Source organism: Macaca thibetana, chromosome 16 (genome assembly GCF_024542745.1).
Source record: "Macaca thibetana thibetana isolate TM-01 chromosome 16, ASM2454274v1, whole genome shotgun sequence".
Taxonomy (NCBI): Eukaryota; Metazoa; Chordata; class Mammalia; order Primates; family Cercopithecidae; genus Macaca; species Macaca thibetana.
Window position 1 is genome coordinate 49,531,829 of NC_065593.1, and position 23,013 is coordinate 49,554,841.

A 23,013-nucleotide genomic window follows, 5' to 3' on the forward strand; every position below is an offset into this window, starting at 1 on the left:
TTTTTTGAAATGGGGTCTCTTGTCACCCAGGTTGGAGTGCAGTGGTGCAATCAGCTTACTGCAGCCTTGACCTCCTGGGCTCAAGCAATCCTAAGCAATCCTCCCACCTCAGCTTCCAGAATAACTGGGACTATAGGTGCACCTCACAAACCCTGGCCAATTTTTGTATTTTTAGTAGAGATGGAGTCTCACTATGTTGGACAGGCTGGTCTTGATCTTGAACTCCTGGCCTCAAGTGATCTGCCTGCCTCGGCTTCCCAAAATGCTGGGATTACAGGTGTGAGTCATTGTGCCTGGCCAGCAAGGCTTATCTTTACTAAGTGATTGACACATTGTAAATGTGAAAAAAATATTAATTCTTCATATTATTGGAATCATCTTGATTTTTGAAGTGTTTCCTTTAAAATAAAGGTGGGGCTGGGCACAGTGGCTCACGCCTGTAATCCCAGCACTTTAGCAGGCCGAAGTGGGTGGATCGCCTGAGGTCAGGAGTTCAAGACCAGACTGGCCAACGTGGTGAAACCCCATCTCTACTAAAAATACAAAAATTAGTCAGGCGTGGTGGCAGGCGTCTATAATCCCAGCTATTCGGGAGGCTGAGGCAGGAGAATTGCTTGAACCTGGGAGGCGGAGGTTGCAGTGAGCCAAGATCGTGCCACTGCACTCCAGCCTGGGTGACAGAGTGAGACTTCGTCTCAAAAAAAAAAAAAAAAAAAAAAAATTTAAATTAAAAAAATAAAAGTGAATCCCAATGTAGAGAATTGAAATTTTTCTCTTCCCCTACTAGAGTTCATATTCAGTCCCTTTCCTTGACTTTTTTGGTTCCCCTGTTTTATGAATTCCCCCTGCATGGACAACAGGCAACATATATGAGAATGGTTTTTGGGTCAGTGTTGTTTTTAGAGTCATTTAGCACGATGGAAAATGAGGTTTTACTTGGATTGGATTTCCATTTTTTTTTTTTGAGACAGAGTTTCGTTGCCCAGACTGGAGTGCAATGGCACAATCTTGGCTCACCACAACCTCCTCTTCCCGGGTTCAAGCAATTCTCCTGCCTCAGCCTCCCGAGTAGCTGGGATTACAGGCATGTGCCACCACGCCTGGCTAATTTTTTCTTTTTTTTTGAGATGGAGTCTCGCCCTGTTGCCCATGCTGGAGTGTAGTAGCGCGGTCTCGGCTCACTGCAAGCTACACCTCCTGGGTTCATGCCATTCTCCTGCCTCAGCCTCCGAGTACCTGGGACTATAGGCGCTCGCCACCACGCCCGGCTAATTTTTTGTATTTTTAGTAGAGATGAGGTTTCACCATGTTAGCCAGGATGGTCTCGATCTCCTGACCTCGTGATCCACCTGCCTTGGCCTCCCAAAGTGCTGGGATTACAGGCGTGAGCCACCGTGCCTAGCCTTTTTTTTTTTTTTTTTTTAGACAGAGTTTCATTCTGTTGCCCAGGCTGGAGTGCAGTGGCGCAATCTCGGCTCACTGCAACCTCTGCCTCCCAGGTTCAAGCAATTCTCTGCCTCAGCCTCCTGAGTAGCTGGGATTACAGGCGCACACCACCATGCCTGGCTAATTTTTGTATTTTTAGTAGAGATGGGGTTTCACCATGTTGGCCAGGGTGGTCTTGAACTCCTGACCTTGTGATCCACCCACCTCAGCCTCCCAAAGTGCTGGGATTACAGGCATAAGCCACAGCATCCGGCCTCACGCCCAGCTAATTTTGTATTTTTAGTAGAGATGGGGTTTCTCCATGTTGGTCAGGCTGGTCTCCAACTCCCGACCTCAGTTGATCTGCCCGCCTCGGCCTCCCAAAGTGTTGGGATTACAGGCATGAGCCACCGAGCCCCGCGACTTGGATTTCCAAAGCTGCTATTCCTTAAGGCCTCACATTATCCCCAGTTCAAAGCTGCCTGTTCTAGTCATCATTCCTACCTCTGCCACGAACACTACCCAGGCACCCCCAACCCCTCAGCAGCCTGGGGCTGAGGGCATGTATTTCTCAGGTCCTCAAGCCCAGTAATCTTGGACTTGTGGTGTCAGGAGGATGCCAGGTCCCCTCACTGATCTTACCTTGCTCTCCACCCCTGACCCCCAGTAAACTGCATGGTTGGTTCAGAAAGGGGAAGCCATGTCATGATCACAGCCTGCTCCATCTCCCCCTACCCCAGGGCTTCTTTCGCCGCACAATCCAGAAGAACCTCCATCCCACTTATTCCTGCAAATATGACAGCTGCTGTGTCATTGACAAGATCACCCGAAATCAGTGCCAGCTGTGCCGCTTCAAGAAGTGCATCGCCGTGGGCATGGCCATGGACTGTAAGGGGCCCGGGTGGGGGGAATAGAGCCAGGTGGCCTGGGGTGGGGATGAGTTCCAGGAGGGCAGCTCCCTTCCAGCGTGCCCTCAGGGCCCACAGGGCAGAGTGGCAATCCAGTCTAGGTCAGGCTGAGGGCAGAAGGTTCAGTGTCTTGGTTCCTGCTGCCCTTCTTCCTGCGTCAAAGGAAACAGGATCCCTGTGTGGGCCCCAGTGCCTACCTGCCTTACAACACTCGAGGGCCTTAGAGGAGTTGTTTGGTAGAAAGAGCTCCTGGGCACCCACTCTAGCACATTGTTCTTGACTCCCAGCGAAGGCACCCCACTCCTAGATGAGACAGGGCATTTTCCATTGGCTGGGGATTGGGTGGCAGGATCTTGGAGTAACCACCATCACCATAACCCGATAGACCAGAACATGATATTCATCTGGATCAGCCCAAACTGTTATTGACATGGTCCCGGGGATTAATCATGATCCAGGTTGTGCTGCCCAACTGCTAGGTGATTTGGGAAGTCACTTAGCCTCCATGGCCCTCGGTTTCCCTAACCTGTACTCTAGGAAGAATAGTTTCCGGGAGCATTATGGAAAGGGGATGGAGGGTGCCATGCATCGGACCTTGTGCCTATCTGTTGACAGTGGTTCTAGATGACTCGAAGCGGGTGGCCAAGCGTAAGCTGATTGAGCAGAACCGGGAGCGGCGGCGGAAGGAGGAGATGATCCGATCACTGCAGCAGCGACCAGAACCCACTCCTGAAGAGTGGGATCTGATCCACATTGCCACAGAGGCCCATCGCAGCACCAATGCCCAGGGCAGCCATTGGAAACAGAGGCGGAAATTCCTGGTAAGGAGAAAGGGGGCATGGGGAGAGCAGCAGCCAGGTGGCAGGGAGAGGAGAGTGAGCTCAGAGTCCTGTCTCCTCCAGGAAGTCTTCTTAGTGTAATCCAACCCAAAATACATACTCTTCCCACTTTTGCTGTCCAGATTTTATACACTTGCGTTTGTGTCCTTGCTGTCTGGACCCTGTCTACTCCATCCAATTGGGAGCTCAATGAGGACAGGGCCTTGCCTTCCTCATTGAATTTCCAGGGAGCAAGGGTGACCTTGCTTCTTTTTCCTGCCCCTAGTGACTGGGAGGAGAGGGTAAGGATACAGTTATGTCACAGTATTTTTGAGTGCCTGCTGGGTGCCAGGCATTGTGTTAGGCCCCGGTCAAGCTAGTGGCTAAGTAAATGATTAGTTCAGGACCAGATGCAATGGCTCGTGCCTGTAATCCCAGCAATTTGTGAGACCAAGGTGGGAGGATCGCTTGAGCCCAGGAGTTCGTCTGGGTAACATACAGAGATCCCACCTCTATGAATAATTTTTTTTTTTTTTGGTATGGAGTCTCACTCTCACCCAGGCTAGAGTGCAGTGGCATGATCTCGGCTCACCGCAACCTCTGCTTCCTGGGTTCAGCGATTCTGCCACCTTAGTCTCCTGAGTAGCTGGGATTACAGGCAGCCGCCACCATGTCTGGCTAATTTTTGTATTTTTAGTAGAGACAGGGTTTCACCATGTTGGCCAGGCCGGTCTTGAACTCCTGATCTCAAGTGATCTGCCTGCCTTGGCCTCCCAAAGTGCTGAGATTACAAGGTGTGAGCCACCATGCCTAGCCTCTACGAATAATTTTTTTTTTTTTTTTTTGAGATGGAGTTTTGCTCTTGTTGCCCAGGCTGAAATGCAGTGGCGCAATCTTGGTTTGCCGCAACCTCTACCTCCCAGCTTCAAGCGATTCTTCTGCCTCAACTTCCCAAATAGCTGGGATTACAGGCATGCGCCACCATGCCTGGCTAATTTTGTATTTTTAGTAGAGGTGGTGTTTCTCTATGTTGGTCAGGCTTGTCTGGAACTCCCAACCTCAGGTAATCTGCCTGCCTTGGCCTCCCAAAGTGCTGGGATTACAAGTGTGAACTACTGTGCTCAGCCTCTCTACAGATAATTTTAAAATTAGCTGGGCATGGTGGTGTGTGCCTGTGGTCCCAGGTACTCGGGAGGCTGAGGCAGGAGGGTCCCCTAAGCCCAGGAGGTCGAGGCTGCAGTAAGCCATGATTATACCACTGCACTCCAGCCCAGGCAACAGAGCAAGACCCTCTCTCAAAAAAAAAGTGGTCGGTTTGGGAGGAGATGGACAGTTGACTCTGTGTGGTGAAGGAAGGCAGAAAACCAGCTCCTGGTTCATGGTGGAGCATGCCAGAGGGTGGCACAGTGCACTGTTAAGGGCACGGGCTCTGATTCCAAGCAGATGTATAACAGTCAGCAGTCAGACTGCCCAAGTTCAAACCCTGGTCCTACCACTTGCTGGTCATATGACTTTAACCTTATTACTTAGCTGCCCCGTGCCTTAGTTTCCACATCTGTGAAATGGTGATTATTATAATTATTCCTTTTAGGATTACGGTCAGGATGAAATAAGACATGTAAAACATGTAGCCTGATGCCTGATCATATATTAAGTATTTAGTCATTATAGCTGCTACTACTGTTGTTACCATTGTTATTATTAGCTGACTCTGGCTCTGGTCTATCCTCTGCTCAAGGTGAAGGAAAAGCTTTGGGGCTGGGACTCAGGCACTTGCGGCCCTTCTTCCCCAAGCTGCCTTGGAGCTCCCCCTGGTGGGCAGGCAGCCTCAGTGAGAGGCTGAAAGGGGTCTGCAGCCCCAGCTGACCCCTGTCTTTCTCTCTAGCCCGATGACATTGGCCAGTCACCCATCGTCTCCATGCCGGACGGAGACAAGGTGGACCTGGAAGCCTTCAGCGAGTTTACCAAGATCATCACCCCGGCCATCACCCGTGTGGTGGACTTTGCCAAAAAACTGCCCATGTTCTCCGAGGTGAGTGGCAGAAGGGAGGAGAGACGTAGTGCTGTGCTGGAGGGAAACCTTCTCCCCCGGTCACCCAGCACAGGCTCATCTGAGGCTCTCTGGACAAGGAGCAATTCCCGTAGGTCAACACACACTCAGCACACAGGCACACATGCAGACACATACACAGACACACCTAGCACACAGATACATACACACACACACACACACACACACATATACACATACACCCAGCACTCCGGCACACGTGCAGATACATACACAGACACACACATATACACATACACCCAGCACTCCGGCACACGTGCAGATACATACACAGACACACACACCTAGCACACAGATACACACACAGACACACACATATACACACACATATACACATACACCCAGCACTCAGGCACACGTGCGGACACATACACAGACACACACAACTAGCACACAGATACATACACAGACACACACATATACACATACACCCAGCACTCAGGCACACATGCAGATACATACACAGACACACACACCTAGCACACAGATACATACACAGACACACAGACACACACATATACACATACACCCAGCACTCAGGCACACATGCAGATACATACACAGACACACACACCTAGCACACAGATACATACACAGACACACAGACACACACATATACACATACACCCAGCACTCAGGCACACATGCAGATACATACACAGACACACACACCTAGCACACAGATACACACACATACACACAGACACACACATATACACATACACCCAGCACTCAGGCACACGTGCAGATACATACACAGACACACACACCTAGCACACAGATACATACACAGACACACAGACACACACATATACACATACACCCAGCACTCAGGCACACGTGCAGACACATACGCAGACACACACAACTAGCACACAGATACATACACAGACACACACATATACACATACACCCAGCACTCAGGCACACATGCAGATACATACACAGACACACACACCTAGCACACAGATACATACACAGACACACAGACACACACATATACACATACACCCAGCACTCAGGCACACATGCAGATACATACACAGACACACACACCTAGCACACAGATACACACACATACACACAGACACACACATATACACATACACCCAGCACTCAGGCACACGTGCAGATACATACACAGACACACACACCTAGCACACAGATACATACACAGACACACAGACACACACATATACACATACACCCAGCACTCAGGCACACGTGCAGACACATACGCAGACACACACACCTAGCACACAGATACATACACAGACACACACATATACACATACACCCAGCACTCAGGCACACGTGCAGATACATACACAGACACACACATATACACATACACCCAGCACTCCGGCACACGTGCAGATACATACACAGACACACACACCTAGCACACAGATACATACACAGACACACAGACACACACATATACACATACACCCAGCACTCAGGCACACATGCAGACACATACACAGACACACACACCTAGCACACAGATACACACACATACACACAGACACACACATATACACATACACCCAGCAGTCAGGCACACATGCAGACACATACACAGACACACACACCTAGCACACAGATACATACACAGACACACACACACACACACATATACACATACACCCAGCACTCCGGCACACGTGCAGATACATACACAGACACACACATATACACATACACCCAGCACTCAGGCACACATGCAGATACATACACAGACACACACACCTAGCACACAGATACATACACAGACACACACACATATACACATACACCCAGCAGTCAGGCACACATGCAGACACACAGACACACACACCTAGCACACAGATACATACACAGACACACACACATATACACATACACCCAGCACACAGGCACACATGCAGACACACAGACACACACACCTAGCACACAGATACATACACAGACACAAACACACACATATACACATACGCCCAGCACTCAGGCACACATGCAGACACAGACACACACACCCAGCACACAGATACATACACATACACAGACACACATATACACATACACCCAGCACACAGATACATACACATACACAGACACACATATACACACACACCCAGCACACAGATACATACACATACACAGACACACATATACACATACACCCAGCACACAGATACATACACATACACAGACACACATATACACATACACCCAGCACACAGGCACACGTGCAGACACATACACAGACACACACACCTAGCACACAGATACATACACAGACACACAGACACACACATATACACCCAGCACTCAGGCACACATGCAGATACATAGACACACACACCGAGCACACAGATACACACACACACACATATGCACATACACCCTGCACTCAGGCACACATGCAGACACATACATACACACCTAGCACACAGATACATACACACACACACACATATACACATACACCCAGCACTCAGGCACACATGAAGACACACACACACAGACACTTAGCACACAGATACATACACACACACACACACACATACACCCAGCACACAGGCACACATGTAGACACATACACAGACACACACCTAGCACACAGATACATACACAGACACACATACCCAGCATACAGGCGCACACACACACACGTAGCACACACACACACAGATACATCGACACACACAGACATTACACCTAGCACACAGACACACACACACACCCAGCATGCAGGCACACACACACACACCTAGCAAACAGACACACAGATATAGACACACACACAGAGACACATACAGACACACACATCCAGCGCGCGCGCACACACACACACATATACACCTAGCTGTTACCATTGTTATTATTAGCTGACTTGGAGCTCTGGCTCTGGTCTATCCTCTGCTCACACAGACACACACACACATATACACCTAGCACACACACACACCCAGCACACAGGCACACACACAACCTAGCACACAGACACACACATAGATACAGACACACACAGACACACACAGCATATAGGCATACACACAAACACATACACAGATACACACCTAGCACACAGACACAGACACGCACCTAGCGCGCACACACACACCCCTAGCACAGACACACAGACACACATACACCCAGCACACACACACACATATAGACACACATACACCTAGTACACAGGCACATTCACACCCCCCACACACACACGGAGACACACACATAGCATACAGACACAGATACGTACACACACACACACACCTAGTACAGAAACATGCAAATACATACACAGACACACCCTCCCAGCACACACACACAGCACACAGACACACGTATACAGATACACACAGACACATACACACCCAGCACACAGACACACCAAGGTCTAACTGCCCTAAGAAGTCAGCCAGCTCCAAGTGCTCCCCTCCGAAGCCCCTCGTCCCTCAAGTCTATGCGGCCACCCAACTCCAGGCAGCCTGAAAGTTCTCATTTTCCAGAGCACTAGTGCTGGAGACAGGCTGCCCTACTAGCCATGTGACCTGGGGCGAGTTACCTCCATCCCCTGTGCCTCAGTGTTCTCATCTGGAGTGGGCTGGGGATAATGATGGGCACTAACTCACAGGCATAATTTTTTTTTTCTTTTTTGAGACGGAGTCTCGTTCCATCGCCCAGGCTGGAGTGCAGTGACATGATTTGCACTCACTGCAACCTCCACCTCCTGAGTTCAAGCAATTCTCCTGCCTTAGACTCTCGAGTAGCTGGGACTGCAGGCGTGTGCCACCATGCCCAACTAATTTTGTATTTTTAGTAGAGATGGAGTTTCACCATGTATGTTGGCCAGGCTGGTCTCGAACTCCTGACCTCAAGTGATCCGCCCACCTTGGCCTCCCAAAGTGCTGGCATTATAGTCATGAGCCACCATGCTGGGTCTCACAGGCATAATTGTGAGGCTTAAATGAAATAGGGCATGCATGTGGCCCAACACAAGGTCAGCCGTTCAGGGTCCATGGGGGCCTCGCCCGCCTCACTGCTCCCGGAGGACACTCTAGGGGAGACTCAAGGACACGGGGAGGGGTATGCTGAGTGCTCCTGTGGCCCTGCCTCTCCACAGCTGCCTTGCGAAGACCAGATCATCCTCCTGAAGGGGTGCTGCATGGAGATCATGTCCCTGCGGGCGGCTGTCCGCTATGACCCTGAGAGTGACACCCTGACGCTGAGTGGGGAGATGGCCGTCAAGCGGGAGCAGCTCAAGAATGGCGGCCTGGGCGTAGTCTCCGACGCCATCTTTGAACTGGGCAAGTCACTCTCTGCCTTTAACCTGGATGACACGGAAGTGGCTCTGCTGCAGGCTGTGCTGCTAATGTCAACAGGTACCTGCTGATTGGCCGGGAGGGCTCAGAAGCTTCCAGGGGTCCCAGAGATTGGCTGGACCCTGGGCCTGTTGCTCAACTCCCTCCTGAATCTTCTTCCGGGCTACCTCTCTGTCACCTAGGCCATCCCCTGTCCCCTGTCCCTTGCCCTGTCACCCACCTACTTCTCACTTGTTCCCCTTGCCTCCCCATCCCTGTTCTGTGCATTTTCCTGTCTTTGTTTCCTTCCTCCTCTCTGCCCCCATCCTCTGTCACTTGCATTCCCCTTTGTTCCCCACTCCCCACTTTGTTCTCAACCACCTTCCATCCCCCATCCCGCCTCTGTCCCCTAGTCCCATCTCTTACCCCTCAGTCCCCTCCCTACCCCCATCAGCACCCTGCCTCTCTAACCACCAACCCCAGTCCTCCCCTCTCCAAGGCTCCTCTCTCTGCCCCAGCCCCCGGCCTGTCCCTCTGTCCTCCTTGCGTTGCCCCATCCCCCCAGCTCCCCCCTGGCCCTCTCCACTTCCCAGCTGCCTCCCTCTGCCTGCGCTTCTCCTGCCCATGTCCCTCAGGGGGAGCTTCTCCCCTCCCCTCCCCCATCCTCTCCGCTTCTATCTTCCCCTCTAGTCCTTTCTTCCCCCGCCCCACACCTCACCCTCCCCACCTCCACGCCTTCGGCCGACCCCACGCCCCTCACGCCCCTCTTCTCCCACAGACCGCTCGGGCCTGCTGTGTGTGGACAAGATAGAGAAGAGTCAGGAGGCGTACCTGCTGGCGTTCGAGCACTACGTCAACCACCGCAAACACAACATTCCGCACTTCTGGCCCAAGCTGCTGATGAAGGTGACTGACCTCCGCATGATCGGGGCCTGCCACGCCAGCCGCTTCCTCCACATGAAAGTCGAGTGCCCCACCGAACTCTTCCCCCCACTCTTCCTCGAGGTCTTTGAGGATCAGGAAGTCTAAAGCCTCAGGCGGCCAGAGGGTGTGCGGAGCTGGTGGGGAGGAGCCTGGAGAGAAGGGGCAGAGCTGGGGGCTGAGGGAGACCCCCCCACACCCCTTCTCTCCTTCCTCTCGTCCTTGGATAGATTCAGCTCCCACACACACACCCGCACTGCCCAGGTCCCTCCTCAGACCTCCAGCCCTGGGACAGGGCAAACAAATGAACTTGCTATGGAAAGGACAGTGTGGGAGGCTGGGGGAGCCGTGTCCTGCAGTTCCCAGGACCCCGTCCTCTCAGAAGGTAGGGGAAGGGTGGGAGGACTGAGAGGAGACAAGCCACCTTGACTGTAGGGGAAGGAGGAATGTGGGCTGGGGGAAGGTGCCCTCAACTCACGCCCTACACACACAAGAGAGAGCCCCCACCCAGTTCCTTGGCCTAGGTCTCCCCTCCAGGCTGAGGGCCTCTCTACTTCCCCAGATGCCTGGGTGCAAAGAACCGCTTGGCTTGGCTCCTCCCCTGGAGGTTAAAATTTATAGTCATTCTAACTGCACTTTGGAAACCAAGCAAGGGGAGAAGACAAATGAAGAAAAACTAGACAGAGAGAAAAATACGAAAAAGAGAGAGCGAGCGATAGAGAGAGATGATATTAAGTTATTAACTGAGGCTGACCAGAGGGGAGAGACCCCCCCCTTTACCACCCCATGCACTTTGTGAGCTGCCCTCCTTCCCCCACATCAGAGAGGAATGCCCCCACACCAGAGCCCCAAGGGTAGGGCTGCCGATCAGAGCTGTGAGTTAACACAACAGGGTCCTGGCCACCCCCCTTGCCGTACCCCACCCTCTGTGCCCCTTTGGCACCCCCCAACCCTAGTATGTCCTCGCTTTCTGCCACTCGTGCCCGCTGAGTTCCATCTACCTCTCACGCTGGATGCCAGCTGGCCCCTCACCAGCCTGCCCTGCTGCCCACACAGCTCCCCTTTAAGTGCCCAGCCCTAGGGGCCTCTCCCCATCCACCTCCTCCTTCCACACCTTGGCACCCACCCAGGAAAAACTGTGGCTCCAGCTCCTACCCTCCTCATATCCTGCAGTATTAGCTAGAAACCGGATGCTGCTGCACTGGGTGGTGGTGGGGAGGGCAGGAGGGCTGTGCGTGAGCGTCTCCCAGAACCCTCCACCCTTTTAGCACTCTGTTTCCCTGTTTCCCATCTGTCTTCTGGGCTCTCTCTAACCTCTGCTCTCTCCCCTGCTCCTACTCACTGCACTAACTCTGGGCGGGCAGGCATCGGAATGGGGGTGTTTAGATAAGTGACACTTAGTTGGGGCCCCATGGGAGGGGGTGGTCGGTGCTCCTTTTTCTTTAAAGCTCTTTTGGCCAGCTGCCCCTCTGCCCCAGGACCCCTTCCCCTCTTCTTTTCTCTAATTCAGGGACTTTGGCTTGAGCCCCTCTCACCCTCCTGGTGAGGGTGCTCTGTTGGTCTGCACTTGGGTGAGCTGCCCTCCTCCCCCTCCCTGTGGCTGCCGCCCACTCCTCAGGGGAGAGAGGGAGAGAGGAGGTGGTCCTCCCATGGGAGCAGGAGGTGGGGGTGGGACAGAGCAGACCAGAGGGCGCTGGGCTCAGGGCTGCATGTCGGCAGGGATGGATGGGTGGACACAGATGCCCCCGGAAGCCATGGGGATTGGGGCAGGGGGTGGGGGGAGGGGTGCCAGGGCTTCCTGCGCTTTGCACTATTGGGGCAAAAATGTCTTAAGCAGTGGGGAACCTGCCACCCCACCCTGACTCTCAGCCTGCCACAGCCCCCTACACACACACACACACACACGTACATGCACACACGGACATGGGAAGGCAATGCTATGCTGCCCGTTAGGGCACTGTCCTTTCCCCATCGGTCAGGTGTTCCAACAGGGGTGGAGGGCCTGGAGGAGCACCCACTGTCACCTGTGCATGTTCCTGTCCCACCCTGCTGGGGCCTCGGGCTGCCTGCGCTGTCTTTGTCTCTATCCTCTCTCTCTCCTGGAGTACTGATTCCTGTATTACTCCAGTTCCATGGGTAGGCCCTCTTGTACCTTCCTCCCACGCCTGGGGGCCCAGTGGAATTCCTGACCTGTCTGCTGTCTTCCCCATCCCTCCATCCCCACCCCAACCCCTCCATCCCCATTCTCAGCCATGGACACGGCAGAGAAAAGGCCTTGAAGAGCCTTGGCCTCTTATAGGCACTTGGGACTCCCCTACCCTCCCCAATCATATGAGCTGTGATTCCCCTCCCCCTCGGTGATGTGGGGTGTATGTGTGTGTTCCTCTGCGTGAATGTGTGAGTGAGTACACATGGTAGGGGAGGAGCCAGGGCGACTCAGGAGTGCCACGCACCTGCTCTAGAGCGGCAGCTGTCCCAGTCCCTGCTGTGGAAGTGGGGGACAGGGCCCTCTCCTGGGGGCCATTGGTGCTAATGAGGGGGATGGCCTTGATGTGGGTGCTCAGCATGCCTCCCCCAGTATTGGCCCGGGGCACTAGGGCAGGCAGGGTGGAGCAGCAGGTGCAGTATCGGTGGGAGGACGGGTTGCTGGGAATAGGACGAGGGGGCCAGGCCAGGACAAGGGGGTGCCAGAGCCATGACCACTACCCCGCCCCCACCACCCGCCTCTCCATCTCAGTATTGCCCCTCCCATCACTCATAACACACATACCTCATCCAGCCTCCTCCCTGCTCAGACTTGGGGAGGGTGGGGGAGGAGCTCCTGCCCCTTCTCCTGGTGGCGGGTCTGCAGAGCTGGGAGAGGGCAGGGCGTGTGACAGAGACACCGTCCATAAGGAGGACAGTAACTCCTGCCCTGGGAACTCCTGGGCAGCGGGGAGGGGGACACTGCCCAGAGGCGCTACTGAATGTATGAGAAGCTGGTGCTGGGCTGGGGGGAGGGGAGTTGTGGCCAGACACAGGGAAGGAGGTAGGTCTCTTCCCCAGGGAGGGGTGGGACCGGCAGGGGTGACTAGAGGGGCTCCTACTCCTGCCCCACATTGACAATCAGTATGTCTGTTATGTGCGATTTTTCACCCCGTTGTGTTTTGGGTCAGGATTTTAAAGAAAGATATTTTTATGGTAATTGTTGCTCGTCTATTTTACTATATATTTATGTAATAAATATATGATGAAAATAACCCCCTTGGGCACCCCCCTTAGACTTGTGTGCTGTTTCCCTATATCCTCCCATCTGCTGGCAGAGTACCCACCCCACAAACTGACCAGATGGAGAGGTGGCCCCCCCAGCCTTGGCAGTATTTCCACCCCACCCCCCAAACGAGCACACACCACAGAAGCCAGCTCAGCTGTGAACTCTTGGATTTGAGACAGGAACAGAACAAATCAGGGGGCCAGGGGAGGGCTGTGGGGGAGAGAGAGTGGTTTAAATAGGGGAGGGGGGGAAGTTCGGTGATGGGGGAGGGAGGCAGGTATTTACAAGAAGGCTCAGGGGGCCAGAGGCTCATCTTGGAATATTTTATAACAATATAAATAAGATTCTGGTTTGCTTTTCCTTTTCGTCTCGTAAAGGAGAGAGAAGTGCAGAGTTCGATTCTGTACAAGGGGGCAGCGGCAGAAGGCCGGCCGGGCGGGTCACTGGGCGTCCACCCGGAAGGACAGCAGCTTCTCGGAATGCATGTTGTTCAGGGTCCGCAGGTCCGGCAGCTTGAGCAGCAGCTTGGTGAAGCGGGAAGTCTCCAAGGGCCGGTTCTTCAGCACCAGAGCCCGAAGAGCCCGCAGCAGCGTCTCCTGGAGCTGCTCCACCGAAGCGGAATTCTCCATGCCCGAGCGGTCTGTGGGGAAGACGACAGCAGTGAGGCGGACTCCCCGAGCTCCTCTGACGAGGAACCGGAGGTCTGCGAGGACCTGGCAGGCAATGCAGCCTCTCCCTGAAGCCCCCCGCCGAGGGCCGATGGGTAAGGAGAAGGAGTGCCGTACCTTCTCACAGGCCTCTGCCCCGAGAGCAGATGCCTGAAAGCTGGGAGCGTGGGCTCAGCAGGGCTGGTCACCTCCCATCCTGTAAGACCACCTTCCCTTCCTCAACAGGCCGAACGTGGCCAGGCTCCCTTGCTTTTTGCTGTGTAGTTCCCTCTGCCTGGGATGCCCTTCCCCCTTTCTCTGCCTGGCAACATCTTACTTGTCCTTTGAGGCCCCAACTCAAGTGTCACCTCCTTCCCCAGCTCCCCCAGGCAGAAATAGTTGTCTGTGCTTCCTTGGTTCATGCTTCTACTGTGACACTTATCTCACTGTTTTATAATTAGTCGGGCATGAGTCTGTTTCCCAAGCTAGACTGTGTCTGAATCATGTCTGTATCCCCAGTGCCCAGTGCAGGGCCTGGCATAGAATAGGTACTCCATAAAAGGTGTGTTGAATTGAACTGCGTCTGCCTCCTCCCCCGGGTCAGGCGAGAGCCTGACCTACCTGCAGAGACAAGCACCACCGCGGTGAAGAGGCCCAGCTCCTCCTCGGTAAGCGCCAGGGAGTTGAGCTTCTCGCTGAAGTCGAACATGGCATTGAGCAGGTCTCCCATGCCCATGGCACCAAGCTCCTGCAGGCTGTAGGTGGTGCGGCTTAGGAACATCACTGTCTGGTCCTTGACGTTAAACAATGATGCAAAGCGCACCATCAGCACCTAGAGGGAGAGTGGGAACAGTCAACCTGGGTGGGGTGGGAGGAGCACTGACCAAATCGCCCCTGTAGTTTGCCAAAGGGTTTAGTGGTGCTGCCTTCGATTTCTCAGTACAGTGGGGGTTGTTTCTGAATGGGCAATGAGGGAGCCCAGGTGGAAGGATGGCTTTGGGATCCAATAAGCCTGAATCTGAGTGTCAGCTTTGTTATTACCTGTGACCTTGGGCAAGGCATTCACCAAAGTTAACTTGCTTTTGTCTAGAATGGGGGCAACAGTGTACCCAAGGCATTATTTCAGTGTAATGGGTTGTGATTAAATTCCAGCTGAGATGACAGAAGTCCCAGCCATCCAGAGACAGCAGCAGGAGCAGCTCAGCCCCTTCCACCAATCAGAGGCTATAAGGACAAAGATACTGGGTTCTAAAACCTTTCAGAGGTCCTGCCCACCCCAGACACCAAGGCCTTCTGCTGGATCCTTCCCAAGGTCAAAACAGGAAGTGGGCCAGGCGCGGTGGCTCAAGCCTGTAATCCCAGCACTTTGGGAGGCCGAGATGGGCAGATCACGAGGTCAGGAGATCGAGACCATCCTGGCAAACACGGTGAAACCCCGTCTCTACTAAATAGTACAAAAAAACTAGCTGGGCGAGGTGGCGGGTGCCTGTAGTCCCAGCTACTCGGGAGGCTGAGGCAGGAGAATGGCGTAAACCCGGGAGGCAGAGCTTGCAGTGAGCTGAGATCCGGCCACTGCACTCCAGCCTGGGCGACAGAGCGAGACTCCGTCTCAAAAAACAAAAACAAAAACAAAAACAGGAAGTGGCTGGGTACAGTGGCTCATGCCTGTAATCCCAATACTTTGGAAGTCCAAGGCGGGTGGATCACCTGGGGTCAGAAGTTCGAGACCAGCCTGGCCAACATGGCGAAACCCTGTCTCTACTAAAAATGTAAAAATTAGCCAAGTGTGGTGGCGGGCACCTGTAATCCCAGCTACTCGGGAGGCTGAGGTAGGAGAATCGCTTGAACCCAGGAGTTGGAGGTTGCAGTGAGTGGAGGTCGCACCATTCCACTCCAGCCTGGGCAATGAGCGAAACTCTGTCTCAAAAAAACAACCAACCAAAAAAAACAGGAAGCATAAATGGTCACTCACCTCAAAAGTGCCAGCCTTAAGCAGGGTGACTTGGTCGTGCTGAGAAAGGTCACGGAAGCCTGGGATGTGCTTGGCAAACTCTACCACCTCCCGCACAGCGGGCGTGAAGCTCATGGAGAAATCTTCCCAGATCTCCTGCACCGTTCGTCCACTGCGTCCATGCGGGTACATGTTCATAGGACATGCCTGGGGGAGAAAAAGATTGAGGGACGCGAGTGTCAGCCAGGCTGGGTCAGATGGACGCCCCAAGCAGAGCTGGACCCCAGATTCTGCCTGGGCTAGAGGCTGTGGCCCTGGAGGATGGGTCTTTCAGATAAAGTAGCAATTAGGTGCCAGGTGGAGATCAGGGATTCCCAGGCAGAGCCCAGACTGCAAGGCAAGACATTCTCTCCTGGGAAGAGGCTATCCCCACCTTCAGCCTCCAGGAGCCCCCAGCTGCCTTCCACTAAGTCCATTCTGCCAAGCCTCCCCGACCTTCTTAACGCACCCGCCCGCCCCCATGCCCTTACCAGCAGAACATTCTTGGAGTTACCCTGCCGGGGATTGTTGGCAGGTGCCTTGCTTTCTGGGGCTGCATACACGTGGGTGGGGCATAGACGGTGCCCGTTGCTGTTGGACTGGTGGCAGCTGTGGTGTGCAGGGCCGGGAGGCCAGGTGGGAGGGTAGGAGGAGGGGGCCTGGCGCAGACCATTTAGGGCCTCGTTATGACGCTGGGCAGCCAAGGTGTTGTTGTCGTTGGGGGCAGGTGGGCAGCCCTGATTTTCCCAGCGATGCGGGGTGGTAGCTGGAGGGCTACCTGATGCATGGTTGGCATTAAAGTTGCCAGGTGAGCTGCCCAGCTTGTCATGGGCGTAGGTGAAGATCTCTCGATGGGCCCGGGCCACCTGGGATATCACATCCTCCACTGTGGGCTCGGGGCTTGGGGATCTGGGAGGCGTCAGCTGTTGTGGGAACTGGGAGAAGCCCACCAGGGGTGAGGGGACTGGAGCAGGGGGTGGCGAGGGGCCCATGGAGCCTGGGGTGGGGTGCTGGGTGGGTGAAGTCTCCAGCAGGCACTGGCTGCTCAACTGGTTGTTGGCCAGGTTCATGGCACTCTGCATCTCAGCAAGCATCCGCTGCTTCTCTCGTTTGGGGATGCGCCCAAAACGCACAGCTGCAACAGGATGAGAACAGCGTCAGGAAGTTCTCAGCCACACTCACGTGCTTCTCTTCCTTCCTTCCTCCTGAAAGGGCAAGGCTCTGAAGGCTTGGGGTTTCACATCAAAACTAAAACCAGCAAGGCCACGCCCATCAAGGGGGTTTCCCTAGGAGGGATTGTTGGTAGGAGGTGACCCGAGGGACCAATGGGATAGAAGTGTATGTTGACCCAAGCAGATAAAGGATGGACATCCCCTGTGCAAATGTGATTCACAGTATGATGTGTCTCCATTTGTGACTTTTTTAAAGGGAAAGATTAATTCAGAAACTTTGGGCGGAAAAAAGGGGGAGGATGTGGGGATGCTGCCTCACCGTCTCGAGACATGCCCACGGAGAGACACTTCTTGAAGCGACATTGCTGGCAGCGGTTGCGATTGATGCGGACGATGGAGCAATTCTCATTCTTCAGACACCTTTTGTACTGGATATTCTGCTGGATGCTCCGACGGAAAAAGCCCTGGAGGGCAGGGGCGATTAGTGACCACCTCCATCATGGCTGGGCCTCTGTGTCCAGGGGGAAGGGGCCACCTGCCCCTGCCCTTACCCCCAGTCCGCCTCACCTTGCAGCCCTCACAGGCGTGCACGCCATAGTGGAAGCCCGAGGCAACGTCCCCACACACTTTACACAGTAACACCATGCCATTCAACTCTGTGAAAGAGACAGGCAGCAGGTGAGCAGGAGAGGCCAGGCTGAGTGGCCAGAGGTGTGGAAGGCTTTCTGGGCTGGAGATCCAGGGAGGGAAAAGCTAAGGAGGAACTCCAGTGTTGAGGGGCACTGGAGTGACAAGACTGGGCTGAAGAGGGGCTGGTGCCACTCTAGGAGAAATCCCTGAAGCCAGAATAGGCCCTGGCGAGACTGGTGTCACATAAAAACCCATTCCCAATCTGGCCCTGGCCTGCTTCCCTTCCCCCGAATCAGCTGGAAAAGTACTCACTGGTGATGTTGCTGCTGCTCTTGCTGGGGGACACTCGGCTGCTGTCCTCCATGGCCACTTGTAGACTCCCTGGGGGGCTCCCATTATAGAAAGAGGAGGATGACGATGAGGAAGATGAGGAAGAAGGGGAGCCATCATCACTCAGGCTGGCTGCAGTGCTCCCAAAGGAGCGAGCTGGGTCTTGAGTGAGGGAGCCAGTGGGGGACGGTGGGAAGTACGTGGGACAGCCTTGCGTCAGGGACTGGAAGCTGCCATTGGAGTTGTCACTATAGAGGGATTCAGGGCTGGTGCGGCTCGGGGAGGAGCCACTGGAGCCAATGTAGGTGATGACGCCACCTGGAGGGAGAACAAAAGGGAAGGGGGTGTCAGCCGCCATGTCTCTGGACCTAGGGTGCCACTGTGCTCATCGCCACCTGTCTGCCCAAAACACTGCTGGCCACTCAGTTCACCGTGTGGAGCCCCTAATCTTGGAGTTAATAAGCAATTCCCCAACACACAGTAGACATGGCATGGCCAAGCAACACCCACAACCCTTTGCAGGACACGTTCAGCTTCTGCTTTGAATGTGAGGCGTGACCCCTGTGGCATCTCGCATATGTGCCCCCTTCCCTATATGCCTTCCTTGGGAATATCGACTGCAACTAATGACTTAGTTGTCAATTGAAGATTGGGGGATGGGCAGCTGAGCGCCATTCAAAGTGCCCAGTCCTCCAAAAACAAAAACCTAGCTGCTGATTTTAATACTGAGACCATTCCAGGAATGAAACCATGGACCATGGAGAGATAGCTAGCTAATAGTAAAGAGAATACAAATCTTACAAAAGTAAGACAATCACATTCCCCCCAGTCTGGGAGATATATTCTCTGAAGGAACTGAAGGGAAGGAATCTGCCCGCCTGGTTCCCCTGGCCTCTAAGAGAGTGAGCCACAGTGGACTCTATCTCTGTGTCCAGAAAGGACTTCGCGGTGCGAGTTGCAGGAGGTGGAAATACAAACTGTACAAACTGTCCAGCCTAGGGCTCTAAAATTCCCCCTTCAGATCTCAGCCTGGTAACAATGACCTTGGCTCTGGCCACTCAGGGACTCTGACCCTCTGGTTACATTGCCAACGAGGTGGCTGTGCTCCCGTGGTATTAGCAGGAGAAAAAGGTGACCTGCCTGCCACACCTCTGCCAAGCACCTAGACTGGCCTGCCACAGGCGGGGTGGGAGAAGGGAGGATCCCAGGACACGTGTGAGCTGACACATGCCATGCCACTGTGTCTGCAGAGGCACATGTCTTGCTCACCCACTGACACACACTAAACTGGGCAGGGCGGCCCTAAAATAGCTCAAGGTTGGTCAGGGTGAACCCAGCTCCTTGGAAAATAGTTGCACAACAGATCAGCTCCCACGGTTTCAGGGCTAAGGTGGGGGATGGAATCATTAGGTGGCGGTAAATGAAGTTGACCTAGTTCACCCATCCACCCATCCCCCAAAAGAGAGTGAGACCTTCATGCAGAGGCCTCCAACGTGGAAGTGAGGAGCACACTCAAAAGTGTCTAGGTCCAGGTCTAGACCCATCACTACCAACTTATTTTGTGACCTAGAGAACATCAACTCCCCTCTTTGGGTCTCAGTTTTCCTTTTCGTGAGAAAAAAGGACAATATCATTTCAGCTATGAGTGTGCGGTGCAGTTGCTTTGGGGAGCCCTTTGTAGGCACACTGCAGCTTGTTTGGTGGAGATGGGGGTAAGACAGTGCTCGCAGAACTAAGGAAAGAGAAGCTTGGAGAACAGAGAATTTGGAATGTGGGGAAGCTGAGTCTAAATGAAGTGCAGTGAAGTAGGTGCAAATAAGAGTGAAGGCGAAAGGAGTGACAAGGGTGGTTAGGGGTGAGGTCTCTTTAGGGAATGTAAAACAGAGGCCATGAGAGGTCAGAGATGGCTCCATGTTACTTTGTTTTGGTGATGAGGAGGAGGGGGCCGGGCAGGCGGACCGGAAAAGGAGGCAGGCGGGGGCGGTGAGTCAGCCCAGCTTCACCCAGATCTCGGCGGGGCGGGGCAGGGCGGGAGCTGGGCCCTCAGCCGGCCTCACGTCCCCGCTCCACGTGTGCCTCTCGCACGTGGCTCCCCAACGAGGAACCCCGGAACTCGAGGCCCCGCCCTCCTTGCTTCCCGTCAATCGAGAGCAGTAGCCCCACCTCCTCCCCGCCTCTCCCCGGCGACCGGGTCGTGGGCTGGACCCCGAACGCTAGCAGGACTAGGACAACCTAGGGGAGGGGAGAAGGGAACACGCGTTGCCGGGGTGACTGGGGGGGCGGAGCTCATTATGTAACGAGGCCGGGAGGCAACAACCAATGGGGTGGCGGCCACGGCTTCTGCTGAATGAAAACAAACGCAGCACGTGGGCCCGGCTCTAGAGCCATGTGAGCCCTCCCGGTGGCCGGGGCCCTGTAGGTGCCCTCCCTCGGGCCGGGCACCACGCTCTGGACTCCTCAAGTGTCGCTCCCTCCTGTCACTGAGGATTCCCCAGTGAGATCCGAACGATTCTCCCAGCCCCTCCTTCCTTGAGCCCCGAGCCACTGCTTCTCAGATTCCCTCGCGCCTGCAGGAACTAGAGGAGGGGGAAGACAGGAGGGGAGGAGGTCCGTTTTCTGAGGCCAGGCATACCACAGCTGCAGGTAGTGGACAGATGGGGCCGTTTCGGGGCACTGTTCCAAAGCTCCCAGTGCCCCTAAATTTTTCGCTTCACCACCCATACCTCCTCTCCATTTCCACCCGCCCCGGGATTCAAGGCTCAAGGGAGCTTTGGGACTCTGAGGGGTGGTGATGGGGCGTTTCTGAGAGTATTCCCAGCCCGAACAAGTCACTCTGGAAATCCCACATTAAAGCCCCGCAGCATGTTAGCAAATCTCCGGGCCAAGGGACTCCCCGGTCCCTTACAAAGTTCCTCTTGTTATAAGGCGTAGATGGAGGTGGGAATACAGTGACAGGAAAAAGATGATAGTAAAGGAATCTCAGTACCTGTGTTGTTGTTGGAGTCCAGGGTCGTCATGTCTTCACTGGCTGAGAGCGGTCATTCAAACTGGACCTTGACTCAAACTAGAGGTTGCGATCACCGCTGTTGCCCCCTGGGCACTGGCTAAGGGCGGGGAGAGGACCCCGCGACTCACGATCAGGATCCGAAGCACCCTGCAGCAAGGTCTTGGGGTGGCCGGACTGCAGCCCTGGAGAAGGGTTGGACGTTGAGGCAACGGAGTTCTGCTTTGCATGGGAAGAGCAAAGAGAGTGTGTAGGGGGAATTAGCCTGCAGTAATTCTGGCTAGAAGGTAGCAAGGAGCGTCGGGTCTCTGCAGCGTACGGGGTGCCTCTGCCTGCCGACTCCGCAGCGCTGCGGGGTAGCGAATCTGGAGCTCCCAGTGCACAAGTCCCAGAGAGAGAGAGGTTGCAACCAGGAAGTAAGTAGGTGATGGGGAGAAACGGGGCACCGAGTCGCAAAGAGGCGAGACGTGTGCCCTGCTACGTTCCCTCGGCAGTAATATTTCACTCTGCCAATCTCAGCCGCCTTTTGCCCGAGCCTTTCCCTGGGACAGAGGGCTCTGCGCAGGCGCCAACAGCCCAGGGTTCCCGGGCCGCACGCGGCACTGGAGCAGGTACCATGTGATCCCAGGGAGCGCCTCGTGCCCCAGTGACACACTTTTCCAACAGCCGGCACGTTGAGCTCTGTGCGCCTGCGCAACGACGAGACTGTCGGGATTTGTAGTCCACTGACAAAGTGGGCGGACTGCGTGCCTTTCCTCTTTCTGCCTGGCAAAGCGCTTACCGGGACCTGGGAGGAGCTGAGAGTGGGGTGGGGTGCGCTGAAGAGTCAGGGTGGCGTGTTTAGAAAGCCTGTATGGCAGGGGCATGTGAATTTCTGGGGAGGGACTGGCAAGCTTGGCTGCTCTCTGGGAGATCAAAGCTAAGACGCCCTTTCTGCAAACCTTGCAAACGTGAGGGCTTCACGTGATTGCGGGACTGACCTCGTCCTGAGGTTACTGGTGACCGGGAGAGAGACAAGCCAGGGAGGGAGATTTCCCTGGAGTCAGGAGCTTAGGCTGCCCTCTGCTTAGGGGCAAAGTCCAGAGAAGGAAAGGAAATGTGACCCCCTTTCCCTTCTACTCGTCCTAGAGAGAACACCTCCAGGGGAAGGAGTTGCCACAGAGGTAGGGATGTCTGTAGGGACTCCCTGTTTGCTTGTATGACACCATTCCACCCACTCCAGTTGACTTTGGGGTGAGTCATTTCCCTTTGTCTGGGAAATAAAAAGGACAACAGAGGGGAACTAATAGTGAAAGTGCTTTGAGATCCTAAAGTAATGAGCAAGATGTGAGGCAGGGGGTGGGGGCAGAGTGACACCCTTGCCCCTCGGTGCTGGAGGGTAGAATATGAATTCCACAGAAGATTACTACTCAGAGGGGAACATGTAGATCATCTTAAGCCTCCCTCTTTTTACTATTGGGGAACAGGAGGCTTAGGAGAAGTGACTGGCCCAAGGTCAGACGTCCATTGCTAGTTTCATCTGCCCACCCCCAACAGGGAGGTGGTAGATGAA

General features: G+C 54.3%; 3 protein-coding genes and 1 long non-coding RNA gene across 7 annotated transcripts in view; 2 read left to right on the plus strand and 2 right to left on the minus strand.

Moving 5' to 3' along the window:
• Positions 1–13,674, plus strand: part of THRA (thyroid hormone receptor alpha) — a 32,410-nt gene extending 18,736 nt beyond the window's left edge. The window contains exons 5-9 of the mRNA XM_050762786.1: positions 2,166–2,313; positions 2,949–3,154; positions 5,037–5,183; positions 9,337–9,595; positions 10,293–13,674. Coding sequence (XP_050618743.1) covers positions 2,166–2,313; positions 2,949–3,154; positions 5,037–5,183; positions 9,337–9,595; positions 10,293–10,543 — 1,011 coding nt within the window. The 3' untranslated portion in view covers positions 10,544–13,674. The remainder of the gene's footprint in view (positions 1–2,165; positions 2,314–2,948; positions 3,155–5,036; positions 5,184–9,336; positions 9,596–10,292) is intronic.
• The window catches only part of CASC3 (CASC3 exon junction complex subunit), a 113,620-nt gene that overhangs the window by 11,884 nt on the left and 78,723 nt on the right, over positions 1–23,013 (plus strand). The gene's annotated exons all lie outside the window — the stretch shown is intronic.
• LOC126938639 (uncharacterized) lies at positions 5,142–7,528 on the minus strand. Of its 4 annotated transcripts, none has more exons than XR_007720133.1 (5): positions 7,482–7,522; positions 6,622–6,719; positions 6,279–6,474; positions 5,797–5,992; positions 5,142–5,349 (listed from the first exon to the last, which is right to left on the minus strand). It is a non-coding gene; the product is annotated as an uncharacterized LOC126938639 (long non-coding RNA). The 4 variants fall into 4 exon arrangements; XR_007720132.1 differs by lacking the exon at positions 7,482–7,522 and adding an exon at positions 7,241–7,282; XR_007720134.1 differs by lacking the exon at positions 6,622–6,719 and having other exon boundaries at positions 7,482–7,528.
• On the minus strand, positions 13,839–22,103 carry NR1D1 (nuclear receptor subfamily 1 group D member 1). Its single transcript, XM_050762665.1, has 8 exons — positions 21,444–22,103; positions 18,440–18,775; positions 18,065–18,153; positions 17,817–17,961; positions 16,817–17,460; positions 16,308–16,493; positions 14,957–15,167; positions 13,839–14,328 (listed from the first exon to the last, which is right to left on the minus strand). Exons 1-8 carry the CDS (start codon positions 21,472–21,474, stop codon positions 14,129–14,131), a joined length of 1,842 nt encoding a protein of 613 aa, XP_050618622.1. The 5' UTR covers positions 21,475–22,103; the 3' UTR covers positions 13,839–14,128.